Source organism: Anopheles ziemanni, chromosome 2 (genome assembly GCF_943734765.1).
Source record: "Anopheles ziemanni chromosome 2, idAnoZiCoDA_A2_x.2, whole genome shotgun sequence".
Taxonomy (NCBI): domain Eukaryota; kingdom Metazoa; phylum Arthropoda; class Insecta; order Diptera; family Culicidae; genus Anopheles; species Anopheles ziemanni.
The window spans coordinates 55,014,023-55,029,758 of NC_080705.1; the positions used below are offsets into that span (position 1 = coordinate 55,014,023).

Below are 15,736 nucleotides of genomic sequence, written 5' to 3' on the forward strand. Positions count from 1 at the left end.
TGCTGAAGAGAACTCTTTTACACCTGAATAACACCAAAATTTCTCGTTGTGAAGTTCGCTCTGAAGCATGATGCCTAGCCTATAAAGCACTGGAAAATGATTCTGAGGTCTGACGAATAAAAAATTGAACTTTTTCATTGAAAACATTGAGCGCCTGGCTCGAAAACAAGACTTTTTTCATTCGTGTCCCATTATTTCCACAATTGGAGTTTTTTGTTGCTTTTTTCTCATATTTGCATAGAGCAAAGTTTAGAGAAGTCCCCTGTGAAGTTTCGTGTCGCTAGCTGCTTCGAAGAAGAAGATAACTTAACTCAAAGTGAAAAGATTGTTCGATTTTCAAGTGTCCGACTTTGAATGCCTGGTACTGTATTTGTTAGTGGTGTTTGCTTAGGATGGTGCAGAACTACTCTCTTATTTTACACCTTTTTTCAGAAATAAATACCGTTTCTGTCATCGCTTAATCTGTAACTATCTACATTTGTTGTTATTAAAATGTATTTCCAACATTACTGAGAGTTTTATTACAGAATAAAATTACAAAGGCGCCAAAGTATTGCTTTCCTACCCGACCGGATACGACGTTAGGACATATACCGAACGACTGTAACTACAAACAGTAGCATGCCCAGGACGGGTCCCGATACGGATCCGACAGGCCTCGAACCGGCTCCCGACGGTCCAGAGCCCGTTCCACCCGGCGTTGGTACCTCATCCGGCTCGCTTGGAATGACATTCTCCTGCGTGAGTTCATCCTGAGCCACAACGATCGCATTGCTGATCGTCTTCAGTAGCGGATATTTACCACTGACCGGGGGTGGAATGGCCAGTTTCACCTTCTCCCGGTCGCCGTAGTCGACGTACGTGTCGGTCTCCGGTGCGCACAGTCCGTTGAAGTCGTCCGTATCGATCGACCACACCATCAACCCGGCCAACTTCTGTCGCACGGCGTAGCGCACCTTGTTCGCAATCGAACGCGTGTTATCGTACACGATCACCTGCGACATGGAGTCATTGGACTTGGTAGCCACCATCTCGGACGAGGCTGTGTCCCACGAGAGCATCCAGTCGGTCGGATTGCGCTTCAGCTCCTCACACACCTCGTTGTAGCCGATGAAACCGTTCTCCTTGGTGGCCGGACCGGGGAAGCCGATCTCGTTCGCCACATCACCGAGGCGCGCTTTGGCAACCGCACTGACGAACGTCCGGCCATAGAAGGGTAACCCCAGCACGAGCTTACTGGCCGGGGCTCCCAGCTCAAGCAGGTGCTCGACCGAGTACTCTACATTCAGCAGGTCGCGGCTGGTCAGGGGCGCGTTCGGACCAATGCGTCCGTTCCAGCTGCCGTTGTAGTCGTAGCTCATGATGTGCAGGAAGTCCAGGTACTTCGAGAGCGTCTTCACGTCGTACGCCGAATCGATCGTGTCCTTGCCGGCGCCAATCGCGGACGTCAGCAACAGATTGTTCTTTCGGAACACTTGGCTCAGTTCGCGCACCAGCGCCACAAAGTTTTCCCTGTCGACAGGTTTGCCACCGCGCTGTGTTGGATACTCCCAGTCCAGGTCCAGTCCATCGAAGCCGTATTGTCTGTAGTGAAGGGACAAATAAATAGGTACATAATTGTGATCATAATTGAGATTTACAAAAAATTCTTTAGTTTACTAATTAGATTACATTTCGTTTACGTTTACTCTGTCAAAACGTTTAATCGAATCTAAAATCCTATCTAAGATAGTTTTTCTAAACTCAACATACATATATTATACTTGTTAATAGATGGTCTTTTCAAGCGGATATTTCAAAGTGTAATCTACAAATCGAAATAATGCAGATAAATAAATAGTAAGTAAGATTGAGCGATCTGTGATTGTTTTAACGATAGGAAGGATACTTTCAGCATGCTTGTACAATTAATGAAAAATAGATATATAAATAGATAACAGGAGAAATATAAAATTTGCGTTCAATGAAAATTGAGGCTTACAAAAAACCGTTGTTGAAATGAAATAAATCCAATTCCATTCAATTCGGGCTTAGTGAAACATGGTATGGAAACGAGCATGTGCCCCTTAAGAAGTTAGTAATATACTGGAATTGAAGCGATTAGGCAAAGTTCTCACCTATGAGAGATTAGGGATTCACAATGAAGAGGATCAAGTGTATTTTATTTGGGAAGTACAATATGAATCTAGAAGTTCAGTCGTTTGTGCGGTGTTTAGAGGAAAATTTGCTTGTAGGAACACCTGAAAATCTATTGAGCGACAAACGGATGTAAACATACTTGATAAACGCTAAGGCATTGGTGACGAACGTCTGGCGTCGCTCGGGGTCTGCTGCCATGTTGGAGTACTTCTCCGAGCCCTCGTTCCAACCTCCGATCGCTAACAGCACCTTAAGATGAGGGTTAGCTGCCCGCATACCTACCAACCTCTCGTAGCCTCCCTTGCCATAGTTATCTTTGAGATCCTGCCATGCATCTGAAAAAGGAAGATGGTCAATGTGTTTACATCAATCAAGTAAGACTCAAAGTGATCTGGAACCCGTGTTTGGGAAATTCGAATACTAACTTACCCAGTGATTTGATGGCATTTCTCTGCTCGTCCAAGCCGGCGAAGGCGTAGATGGCGTGTGTGCAGAGCGTCGGGTCGAACGCGTCCAGGCTGTAGGACGCTGTGCCGGTACGGTAGACGGCCCAGGTAGAGATGTAGCACGTTACAACTCGATCGTGGTCGGTTACTAGGTAGGGAAGATAGGTGGAAAACCGTGCGTAAAACGTCAGGCATGTAATAGGAAATGTTTACCGTCGCCCTGCCCATACTTTTAGGACCACACCCGGAACGACCTGATAGCAGAAGCAGAGTGTTTTACATTTTTACCGAAACTTTCCTTCCTCCCACGCGTTCAGTGCAAGGTACAGTACCCGGTACCGGGTACAGTGAACACCGAAAACCACTCGCCTATGGGTCACGCCTCGCTGAGTGAAATTTCTTCCTTTCAACTGCTGGAGAAGTATGGTTCGGGTAGGAAAATGCTTCGGACACTCTACGGTATCGATGACGCATTGCCAGCTTCAACAGCCGATTGATTAACCGACAGAAATGTATGTAATGCCAAAGGTCCATCATCCGATAAGTTCGCTTCCACGGAAGGCGTCACTCGAACTCACTTTACGTTAGAAAGCTTCATGATAAGCCGACATTTCTGACATGTCTCTCGATTGCGATGGTGGGTTTATCAACGCAGGTTATTGTTTGATGAGCTATGGTCTTCATCCATGGAAAGGCAACTGACCTCGATGAATTGCATCCATTTCCATGCAATACAAAGCATAGTTCAATTTGCGATCACCGCAAATTGAACTGTTTTCAGTCTTCTGGAACGAAGGATTCGTAGTGAAGCTAAAAGAATTGCGTACAAAAAGTGAATTGTTTTCAGTCTTCTGGAACGAAGGATTCGTCATGAAGCTAAAAGAATTGCGTACAAAAAGTGAATTGTTTTCAACCGGAGCATTAGAATTATTGAAAAAATAAGTTGCGATCTGGGATTTGATTTTATTGTTATTTGAATGTGAAAAACCTCAAATTTGTGGTGTAATTACCGAATAGTATAAGAGTAAATACTCAATTATAGCAGTAAAATATATTTTACAGAACATTTGACAAGAATAGTCTTAAAAAAGGGAATATTAAAACGTCGGTGAATATGCTCTCCTATTTTCCACAGCCATAAATATCAAGAGAATAAAAATGTAGGTATTCAGCTTTTCAGTTGAATTGTGGATGATAGACGCAGTCAATTTATAAAGTTCAATAAAGTCTTAAAAAAGGTATCTAACCTCCATTTTTGAGAGAATATTTTAAACATATATAACACATGACGAATAATAAATAACCGAAAAAACTAAATACAATTGACGATTCGATTGAAGTGAGTTCAACCGTATGAAGCGGATCGATTGTTATCATAATGAAGTTAGGAAAACATAAACTCCTAACTGGAACACATAACCACAATCATTCATACGTTATGTTCCGTTTTGTAAACTTCGTTTCTTGGAATGGGGTGGCAAAGACACACATTTGGTACGTCCCAAACATGGACCAATAATGGATGAATTGTTCTCCACTCACCCATCGGCGGTATCCTACCACCAAAGTAATGTAATTAGGCTGCAACTGTACGGGTAAAAGCAAATTGTTTAATGTGTCAACAGACTTGTCGCTATCGGGAAACGTGAGTGTATCGTACAAAAAGTAAATAGGATTCCTGGTATGTTAAGATGACTTATTTTTACAGGTGTTTAGTCCCGACACTAGAAGACGTCACGAACAGAAACGACATTTTTTGTGCGCGAAAGGAAAGCAAGCTGCTGTCGCACACAAACAATTTGATTAGTTCTGTTAAGTTTTCGTGTAAATACAGCACTGTCTCGAAGCATCCATCTTGCCGCTGGAAAGGGCATGAAATGCCGCCAGCACCAGAAGCACAGAAAAAGCGGTCCCTCTCAAGAAACTGAATTTAACAATTCACACATTGTGCTTCGACTTCACAAACACGTGTTCCAAATTTTGCAGCATGAAAATGTGTTCCTATTACAGCAAGAGAGATACAGTTCGGTTCCATTGACCCATTCAACTCCTTCGCCAGCCAGTTCTCATCTGCTTCATCTTGGTTGTTGTCGACAACTCGAAGTAATTGCTCGTTGGTAAAAGGTTAATCCGCTTCATGGGGCACGCGTATCTCGAGTAGCCAGCTTTCGCTTCATTGTCAGCTGTACTTTACTTGAAACTGAAGCATTAGAGTAGTATATCAAGTGAGTCATAAGTGAGAGGAACAGAATGCGACCTTTAGATAATTTCTAGAAACAACCCAGCTGCTTGCTTTCATATAACGGAACAATAACACTAGATTTGTTGCCTAGACTGAGACTCATTATTACATTATTACCTCTCAAAGACACCTTCCACAAAACTAGTTTTAGAAAATAAAACATGAATATTCAAACCAGTCGGTTTGCTCTACGCATATTGAAATGCGATTAAGCGTATAACGGCGGTTTAATACAAGAAAGTCGAAAGCCAACTTAAATTCGAAAACAAAATAAAAAATGGAATAAAATGCCTAATTTTAAATTTGGTTTTGCTAACAAAATTCTTTCATAATTTTAATTTTTTTACAATCAACCAGTTACCCAAATACATTTTGGTTGATAACTTTTATATTGTTTATGTTTCATTGCTACCGGCAATATTTAAGTCCTTGTTATTGTCAATGTTCAAAATCGTTACATGATGTGTAGTGCGTTTATGGAATTTAAAAAAAAAATGTTTTATTTGCTCCACACTTTTCCGATGAATCATATAATCTCCAAACCCGTCTGCTAGCGTTCCAGCAGAACACAATTGGACCTCTCCATTCACGCCAAAGCAGGAAGTCTGGCTATACGTACGTAAGTTCGTTATACGATCTTTTCTACTTCTTCCATTCCAAGGCCAAAAGCACGCATTCGCGTGGACGATTGGTCGCTAAAACGTCTTACAGTAAACGGGCAGGTCCAAAACCCGTTCCCTAGATTGAGGATCTAGACTTTCTTGGAAGGGAGATAAAAAGTAAACACCGAAACAGAATGACTCAAGCGTAGCGTATTTTTTACAAATTCTGATTCCATTGATGCAACGAACGGACCAGTTCATTTACTCGTGAGATCGAGACCGAGCCCCAAATGGTATTTGCGGTCAAGAAACCATTCTCCGGGGCTGTAACATGGATTACTTACCTATAGCGCCGCTCCCAACACCGAGATGCAGTAACAGCGAAACCGCCAGTGGCCATCCGAATGTAGGAAATTTTTTCGCTACCGACATTATATTATTTGTTTATCGTAGGTTTACTTTCTTATTTTTGTTCGTACGTTAGAAATTGTTTAGAGTAGCTCCCCCTACCGCGCCTATCGGTAATGTCTTTGGCGGTCGATGCTGATGAGTATCCGGACCTGTTTTGGAAAACAGAACACTATCACTGATAACGATACCGTTTCGCGTCGTGGCAACTGCCAGTCCCGGCAGCTATCTTGCACCGTGCACAATTCACAACGGTATAGATTGGTAAAACACTCCCCGAACGTCGGTAAATGTCATACAGAATGACCGCGGACTCGCGATGGATAGTGAAGGGAAACACTGAACCGCCACGACATCAACGCGCATCAAGCAACGAACCCGAAAGAAACTTTGGCCAAAGCAAACTTCACGCGCGCTCGCACATACACATCCCACACACACATACACAACTTTGGTCGAAGCACAACGAGGGCAACAAACGTGAACCAGGTAGTCGCCGGACGGGCTACATCAATTACTAACTGACTATGCGCGTGTTGGACTTTCCACGTCCGCTACCTTTCAAGCCACGGGCGCAACTGAATTTCACTTGCATCTTTTAACCATCGCGGGGCGCCAAGCTCGCGATCGAGTTGGTCTTCAGCCGTGGTTCTTTGTTTGTTCCTCGCCTTGCGCTGCACGTTGAGACATTTCAAAGAAACAGAGAGCGAAAAAGCTCGCGAGCAAATGGAACGAAATACTCGCGCTTTAATTCCGGCTGATTCTCTCTACAGGTACAGTTAACCCTCGAATGTAAAAATGACGGGAAATATTTTTTCAATTTTCAACAAAAATAAATAAATTTTTTGATATACTGTACTTGCAAGAAAAAAACTTTGGGATTTTTAAAATAATCTAGGTTTATAAGATTTTTTTTGGTTTCTTGCTACTGGATCGTGAAAACCAAATAAAGTTTTGCGAATGATTAGAAAATGAGGATTATTGTCAGTTTTTTAAAATAATATCCTACCGCGGTATCACCCGGAATGAAATACAAAGTTTAATTTTGTATTAAGTATCATTAGTTGCATAGGAAATTTTGCAACGTTTTGAAAAGAATTTTGAAATCAGATTAAAATCTATTGATTAGTATGGTCAGTATCAGTCAGGTTTACCTTTATGTTTGTTTTGAAATCCGTAATTTTTAAATCCTATTAAAACTGGATTTTAATTTCTACTTGCATGAACTTTTTCGCATGGGTTTTTCAGAATGATAATTTTGCTAAATGCACGTGCCAAAAATTTTGGAACATGTGGAATTACGTTGGGAGAATTGTTACGATTTCCACATTACTTTTTGATTTCCGTGGCCTTTTGCACTAGTTTAATCTCTACCTCCATTTACGAAATTTGGATGTAAATTTTTTTGAAAATCTTAGGTCTATTGTGTCATTCATTAATATTTTGCTGTGCCATCTTTAATGTTAACCCATTTGGGCTTGCTTTCGGGTATACATTGGTAGGAATTTGCCAATTAATTTGAGTTTTTTTAATTGTGTGAGTTGCGAAGGTCTATGAAAAAGAGACACCCACATTTCGGATGATGCAACGAATAATGGAAATAGTCGAAATGGTAAAGATTCACGTTACAACGTTTATTCAACTAACAAGTGCGTTTGTCTTCCCAGTGCCGCAGTATTAAGGATTTTGGAATAAACAACAATGCTATCGACGGATCGGTTAGCATAAAAATTAATATATAAACTCTAAAATACTTGAGTGTTTTATTTAAAAAAAAGAGTTTTTGCTCTGGGCGACTGTTGCAGAAGTTGACTATGCCGGTAAAAGGTAAAGTTATTGAATATTTGCAGCGTTCAAAAATACTCCATGAAGCAAGGTAGTTTTCTACGAAGGCTCGAATCACTGTGGCATAGATATGTTTAGACTCCCGAGAGTTTGTGATGTCTACTTAAAATTGCTTTTATCTACTGTATCTAGGACCCTTCGTTTTGATTCCATTGTTCCGTACCCTGTGTTTGCTTAAAGCCTGTTCATTTCTGCTATCAACTATGCATACTGGTTTCCCTCATCTCCTAACTTGGTCACCGACTAAAGTACTCGTTCGTCTAATTCTACCTCCTGCTGGGGTTACTAATATCTTACACCGTTCGAACACTTATCTTAGACAAACGGTTTACCATACTACGACATCATCACAATAGCTGATGATTGTGGTAAGGATATGCTTGGGTAAGAAAGGAGAAAAAATGTGCCAGGAAGGTCACACATTTCTACACAAACATGAAACAGTCTCATTGTTTGATTCACTGCTGTCTTCTATATGTTGTGGTCTAACCGCTGCTCTTAGCCTAAGATCCATTCTACCCTAACACCCTTTCTGTGAAGTGCCGAAAAACTCGATAAAATATATAAGTGTCAAAATTCGTACAGGAGCTTTGCAGGATGCAAGACTCTAAGTTCTAATTACAAAAGCTCATCCGAAAGTAGGACAGATGTAAAAGGTACAATAGTACAGATTTTTGTTTTTGCTTTAAACATTGCCAAATGTAAGGTGTTAAAATAGTGTTAAAAGACGATAGATGGAAATTCGAAGAAGGAATGCGTTCTTGTGATACACGAGCCTGGATTCCCGATTCGATCGCTTAGATTGTGTTGCGTTGCCCAAGGTAAAAGTTAAGTTTGTAATGTTATCTCTCGCTACAGTCCATTTAGTAAATAGGTCACCGTTGGTAGGTGCCAGTGATGTCCGTGCAAAAGATGTTACTCTATAGAGGTTCGAGAATTTCATAAATAAGTGTTGGACAAGTTTATCACTCGAGGATATTCAGTTGGATGTTTCACCAGTTCTCCTCCCTTTCGCTCCCACTTCCTGGTGCTGGTGGTGGTGAGACTAAAATTTTAAACGTCCATCAGTGGTCGCTAGAGAGGCATGCCGTGTCATTGGTACGGGTGATGGGGGTCCGGATGAGTTGCGGCTGTCTGATTGTACCAGCCCAGGCAGCCCGGACGCTGTGAGGCGGGTTTTCGAGTCGTTCTCCTGGAACCGTTCCATAATCTTCGCTACTATCATCGAGGGTGGAATGTGTGGATTACCTGCGGGGAACGGCGGAAAGGGAAGAGGGTAAGTTAATTTCGAAACCCATCAATAACTCAATCAATCATTCTTTTGCACTTCTTAAAGCAAAATCCGTTCAACACAACACGGTCAATACTCAAAACATTTATTTCAAAATTACTACAGGAATGTTAGTTACATGCATGAAACATGTTCCAAAAATTGCATAAGTTTTGTTAAAACGGGGTACATAAACATTGAATATGAGCATATTTAAAACCAATTATGCAAGCACAAAGCAAGCAAAGAGATTAAGGAATATATTTCTTATAAGTCTAGCGCTAAAATGTACAAAACTACAGAATAGAAAAATACAGTCGAACGTCAATTATCCGGAGTCGGATCGATCGGTGTGCGGATTATCCGTGAGTTCAAAACTGACAATTTCATTTACAGTTTTAAACTTTTTTATTTAATTTAAAAAAATTTAATTACTAACTTATTTTACACTATAAACGCATATGTGACATACATTTACATGAAAGGCTGATTATCCGCGGAATTTGTTTATCCGGGGACAGCCCGGTTCCAAACACCTCGGACAATCGACGTTCTACTGTATTCAAAAATCTACCAAGTCTACAGATTTCCTATAAAGATAAGAAAACAAAAACGCAACAATGCTACACAAAATTGAATTGTTAAATAAGCAACGGATTTCGTGATGCAAAATATAAAAGATGTTTATAAATAATTAACTTCTATAATTTTAACGACATTACAGCAAATATACACTATAAATAATGGTAAGAAATGCAACTGGTTAAAAATGATGTCAAACTTGAATCGAAAAAGTATAGAACAAACAAGCCCGAATGAGATAAGAGAGGCTACTGCTTACACTTTCGATTTCTTCCTTCTTGTTGCTAGCTGGAAATTGTTCCTTCTATCGTACTACCACCCACCACCTTCTGCCTGCGTGAACAATTGTTAATGAGGTGATCAATGTCGTGTACGATACATTACTGGTGCCGCTAATAGACTAGACCGGTTTGGTTAGTGGAAAAATACGGTGCACAGTAGGGTAGTGAAAAGTGTCGTCCTGCACGACGGTGGTGACGAGAACGACAAACGTATACACATATAGAATAGCATAAGAAACCGATGACCCGAACTACCCTCGTACCCGAGGCTCCAGGGTATGATGAAGAGATGACAGATTAGCCTTCTCGCCGACCATCCGTGACCCAAGGATTGTACATGATTTTTGTTTTTTACATAGGTCTAGACTGAAACCGCTGAAGAATGTGCAGTTTTTCGTAATCGGCTAGAGTTTTGCACGATCGATGAATGTGAGATCGACGGCGCACGAAGACGGCGACGGTAGGGAAAGAATTGAAACGAGGAAAGTATGATTATGGTTCGAATTAATGTACGATCTTAGGGCGATTAGTCCGTCACCAGTGAGAGGTGTGATTCAATGACCCTTGGGAATATTTTTGCCTATTTATCCAAAGAAATTTCACTTACCTACGAGCCCTCGGTACCCGAGGACACTATTTTCGTGGATATGCATTGAGAGTTGCTGCTGGCGGAGGAAGGCTTCCGTATCTACACCTCGCACTTGAGATGGTTTCAAAAACCTACGATTAAAGAGAAGAATATTAAAGTAAAGAAATAATTTATCTTCATTGTTTTATTAGTTATGTTTTCTTGTAGTTCCTTATCCTACCTTTTGGGTATTTTAGCCAACACGTCCGTGCTATGTGGGGCCGGCCCAAAGCCCAAATTGAGCAGTATCTTCTCCGGGTCTGGTTTACGTGCGTTCAGCAAGCTCTCCACACTTGAGCATCGGCTAGAGTCGGATTGTAGGGAGCTATCCTTGACCAGCATAGTGCTGCGCCGTCGGCTGTGGCTTGACTGGTCCACCATAGAGTGCTGCTGCAGTAGCTGACCACCGGGTGTCGAATGCTGTCCCAGATGCTCCTGGTGTATGCTTAACTTGCTGGATGTACGCGGAATCGGACTTACCGGGACGGAACGTGTTAGATTACCCGCGCTACCGTGTTCATTGATGCTCGAGCTCGTATTGAGTGAGGACGGGTTGGGGCAACTGTTATTCCCCTCACTGATGGCGAACGAGTCATCGTCGTCGTTCATCTCGCTGAAGCTTCGGCCGATCTCCATCAAGTTGTAACGCCGGGCCGTAGCACGGGGATTCTCGCTTGAGCTACGTCCAATCCGTCCAATTCCAATACGGTGTGTTTTCGGTTTCGGTGGGTTCAGATACGCATCGTACCCGTACCCGTGACTATGACTACTCGTTATCGACGCAACCGTTGTATCGAGCATGTTTTCCTTCTCCTCATCCTCTTCGCTGATCATACCCGGTATGAACTCTTCCGACTTTGGAAAGGATTCGTCAAAGGAAAACTCGTAGGCGTCGGGTGGGTCCACATCGATGACGCTTACCTCGAGCTGTTCCGGGTGCTCCGGGGAGGACCTCGACCGTTCATCTACACACGAGTCGACAAGGGTAATACCTTCCGTCTCTTCATCAACATTTGCTGTATTGTAATCCTGCACACTGCCCTCCACATGTGGCGTATTTGATTGTGCTTCGGTGTGTTTCGGCTCACGCGAACCACCCAAAGTCACTCCACCGAGCATGTTGCGAATGTCGAGTTTCTTCGCTTTAATTAAGCTGTACTTGGCTTTGTTCATGCCGAGCTTATCGTAGAACTCATTTATCTTACTTTTACCCACCACAAACGGTGATGGAGAAGGAATGTTCGGTGTCCCTACACCATCCTGGGCCACACCCCGCCTACCGGCGACCTCCTCCGTCTCCATACTGCTGGAAGATCCGATCGACGGGGCGTTCTCCGCCGAAGCAGTTGGGCTGTGGTCGAGATTTGAGCCGGATCGGCTGAATTTACCTAGAATCGACTTTTTCGAGAGAAAGTTTCGCAGCGATAGTCCAGCAGAACTATCAGCGGTCGGTTTCGGGCCGTCATCCAGCCTAGCTACTTTCGGTGTGCTGGAATCCGTTGATGCAGCAGCAACGGTGGCATTCGCTTCGAGGTCTTCCGGTGGACCATCCATAAGTACAAGCGCCTCGGATCCACTCGCTCTTATACCATCCTCTTCCTTCTCATCCTCGTGTTCTACATGATGGTCCTCGTGATCACTTTCCACATTCTGGGTCCATTTCTGCATATCTCCGTGCGCTTCTCTTTGCGATCGTTGGTCATTGTTTTCTGCATCCTCCTTTGTTTCGCACACATTCTTGTCCCCACCAATAACATCCACTAGCTGATCAGATACGGACACGGTACCATCCGTGTCATCCTGCATCCGAAGTGCATCGATCGAAAGGGCCGCGTTCGGATCTGCGCTGGCTGGCCCGGCACTGTTTGGCATCTGTATCGAATCGACCCATTTCTGGACCGACGCGGGACTTTTCTTTCGCATCTCATCGACGATATCGTTCAGCCAGTAGCGCACCCGGGAGCGGACTGTGGAGAGCAACGAAAGGAGAGCGGTGTTAGTGAATAAATTCGATGTACATTATTGGTCCTAATAACATCGATAGGATTAACATTTACAATCGTGGACCTAGGTCTAGATAGCTGGAGGATGAAAAGTGTACAAAACGATATGATTTAATTTGCTTGTGTGAAGCTCGTACTTGGAGTTTTTTCTTAATACAACACACAAAACCTATCGGTTGGGTTACAACTTATACGATTTTCATACAGTATCTAAAAGTTGCACACACAACACAACAAGAAGTTTGTTTGTTTCATTTTCATGCACTAAAACATCTTTCTACAAGTGCAAATGGGAGGTCAAAATATCCGAGGTGACCCTCGGAGAAGATGAATGATAGAATACCGTGCTAAAGCGAAGTCAAGTTCTTACAAGTCAAGTAAGCTACACCGGGATTTAACTTTTTTTGTAACCTTGTTTTCGAAAAATTGGTTCCATTTGCATGGCGATTCGGGGCGCTAATGAGAGAGGAGCCACGTTGATTAGCGACAGAACGTGGTTTCGTCGAGTCACATCATGAAATGGACCATTTGCGGAACACTATTTCTTTATCTTTCAGCAAAAAAACGTATATTTTAAAATTTAATGAACTTTGAGAGTGGGAAAACCCCAGCACGACCGAATCAACGAAAATTAACCTCGAGGGTGAAAATGAATTAATATAGAATTACAAGTAGTTGCTTGTGGAAATTTCTTTACTTGAACTGTATGTGCAAAATTACATTAAATCAAACAAACACTTCCAACATCGTTAAGCAAACTCACTTATTCGCCTCGATCGCAACCGATGTAATTGTGACTGGTGTTGCCCCTCCTTGCCTGCGGCTTCGTCCAAAAATCGAAGCAGATGTTCGATTTCCATTCTTTCCAAAAATACCACCTCAAACATGTTTCTCAAATCCGTTCAAACCAAACACAGAATGAATCGGAAGGAAAAATCAATCTACTTTGTGCTTTTTTTAATATATGGGGTTTTCCTTGCCGTAAAATGTACGGGTACTGTGTACTGGACCAACGCTACAATCACACTGGTTCGGATCGCACAGTCTCGATTGGCTTGAAGTGAGCCGGAACCACCGGAATAGTACCCGCCCCTTGCCCCTTACAGCACACCTGAGATCACGCACAACACACTTGCGTGTTTTTTCGCGCAGAACGAACGGCGGCAAAAGACACCGTGTTGTGTGCGCGAGCAAACAGCAACGTGTTTGCCAATGGCTCCTCCGGTCGCAGGGGGACCCGCCGTTCACGTCTAACTCCATTCATCTGCTACACACCATCCATAAGGACCAGCCCTATCGCGATAAGTAGTGGCGAAAAGCGAAATCTCTATGGTGGCCAGCACGAGCAGATGTCCCAGTTAAAGTACCCTGTGCGTGTGTGTTTTGTCCTTTGCCGTACCGACAAATGTCACCCAGCTTGCACGGAGCAAACGGAACGGGGTATATCGACGCAAAATGCAAAACTGTAGCAGCAAAGCTCGTGACGGGAGCCTTGGATAACTTTACGGTTCGACTATTTGGGCCTATTTGGTGGAAAAGTAAAACAGTTAGCATTTTTATCATCAACATCTTCAGCGTTATCATCCGAATGTATGCAGAACAAAATGTATGTAAGAAATTTTTAATTTTATTCTTGTTTCCGTCCACTAACGAGAACCAAAAGGTTTGCAAAAGGTTAAATCAAAACTATTGTTGTAACTGGAGAATTCAAAATTTCTAAACGAACGAGCAATTTAATTATTTGACATAAAAGTAACGATGAGAGCGAGGGCCTTGATTACAAAAAGCAGAGAAAAGGATGTAAAACATCTTTTCCAACGCTTATAAAACCTGTTGTAATATCCGTGTTTGTTTGAAAAATCCTCGAATGGTGTTTCGTTGGTGGTAACATGGTTTATGTTATGTTACCAACTCGAAAATGCTGTAATATGATTAGACATTTATACTTTTTTTTAATACTTTATATTGATGTCAGTCCATCTGCTTTTCTACGACCTGATGTCCTTTGCAGTGATCACCATAAATAAAGCTCCATGAACACGATCGTAGGTCGTGCTCCTTGAAGAATGTGAGCAAAGTCATTACGAAACGTAAATACGGTGAACAAAAAACAACAACAACAAATGCAATGAAAGTGTAACAAAATCTTTTCCACATGGTTTGCATACTTCTTCACGGTTGCACACACACGTAGAGAGAAATTCCATAGGATTGTAATGATGTTCCTATTGATCGAACCATATTCGAGGTGTTGGAGTCGGATGCTGCGCCAGGGTATGGGCGGATTATGGTGTAGACAACAAACAACGGAGCTGATAATGTCAAAAGCGCACAGAAACACGAGCCGGCAATGTGCAATGAATGATCGTGGCCCCGGGTGAGTAAGCGCATCCCTCCGACCAGGGTTAACCAAGAAGTGGGGAGAACTGTTTTTGTTATTGTAGCACTACGGGGTTCTATTTGCTTTGTGTTTCTGTTCACTTTTTGTCATCTACAGTTCCTCTGTTCATTATCACCCAGTTTACACCACTGCCAATTGCTGGTGGCAGTTTTTGACCAGCATGCGCCAAGGGGAAAAATGTAAGGTAAACGCAAAAATAACACCCCAAATATTTCACCCAAGCCCGAGGAGCTTTCCTTTATAACTGGTAGAAATAAAAGAAGATAGATACTGGAAAATTAACATGCAATCGATTTTTGTGCACGTCGCAGGATCGGCAAAGCAGTTTGGGTTTGTAAGGACTTTAAGAACACTACAACGTGAATGTCTTGTAAGCGATAGAGACAATACATTGAATATACATTTTTGTCCGGAAGCCGATAAGTGCAAAACAATATAAACAGATCAGTAAAAAACAGGAAACTCACATCCAATCAAACGATTTTAATTAATTTGAAGAAATGTGCGCAGACAAAAAAGGCAATAAACGTGAAAGTGGAAGCTGCAGAAAGAGGTACTGTGAAAGGCGTAAAATAGACACCTCATTCAAGGGCAAAGGCAGCAAAACAAACCGTTAGCAGTTCCACGGGTTGACTGTGTTTCCGTTGTGCTACCTCCAGCATCTTCTTCCGTTGTTAATAACACATCTTTTTCATTGAAGTGTTTCAATGATTCCGGAACGACGGAATCGTCCTCTGGTAAGAGTTGATCACACTCTGCACTGTTCTGCAGATCCGGTTGCGTGCCGATGTTTTGAAGGCGTAATTGACGCCGTTGCTCGTGTTGTTGCTGATCGTAACGGTCCATAGCTGTTCTGGCGGAACCGAGGTTACGAAAAAGCGGAATGAAA

General features: G+C 42.5%; 2 protein-coding genes across 2 annotated transcripts; both read right to left on the minus strand.

Moving 5' to 3' along the window:
* Positions 1-581: 581 nt before the first annotated feature.
* LOC131293888 (probable chitinase 2) lies at positions 582-5,861 on the minus strand. Its single transcript, XM_058321938.1, has 4 exons — positions 5,774-5,861; positions 2,569-2,733; positions 2,279-2,474; positions 582-1,584 (listed from the first exon to the last, which is right to left on the minus strand). The coding sequence occupies exons 1-4, from the start codon at positions 5,859-5,861 to the stop codon at positions 582-584; spliced, it is 1,452 nt and encodes a 483-aa protein (XP_058177921.1).
* A 2,528-nt stretch (positions 5,862-8,389) lies between these two features.
* Positions 8,390-15,693, minus strand: LOC131293889 (uncharacterized). The gene is made up of 4 exons (XM_058321939.1): positions 15,459-15,693; positions 10,625-12,410; positions 10,423-10,535; positions 8,390-8,930 (listed from the first exon to the last, which is right to left on the minus strand). The coding sequence occupies exons 1-4, from the start codon at positions 15,691-15,693 to the stop codon at positions 8,728-8,730; spliced, it is 2,337 nt and encodes a 778-aa protein (XP_058177922.1). The 3' UTR covers positions 8,390-8,727.
* Positions 15,694-15,736: the final 43 nt, after the last annotated feature.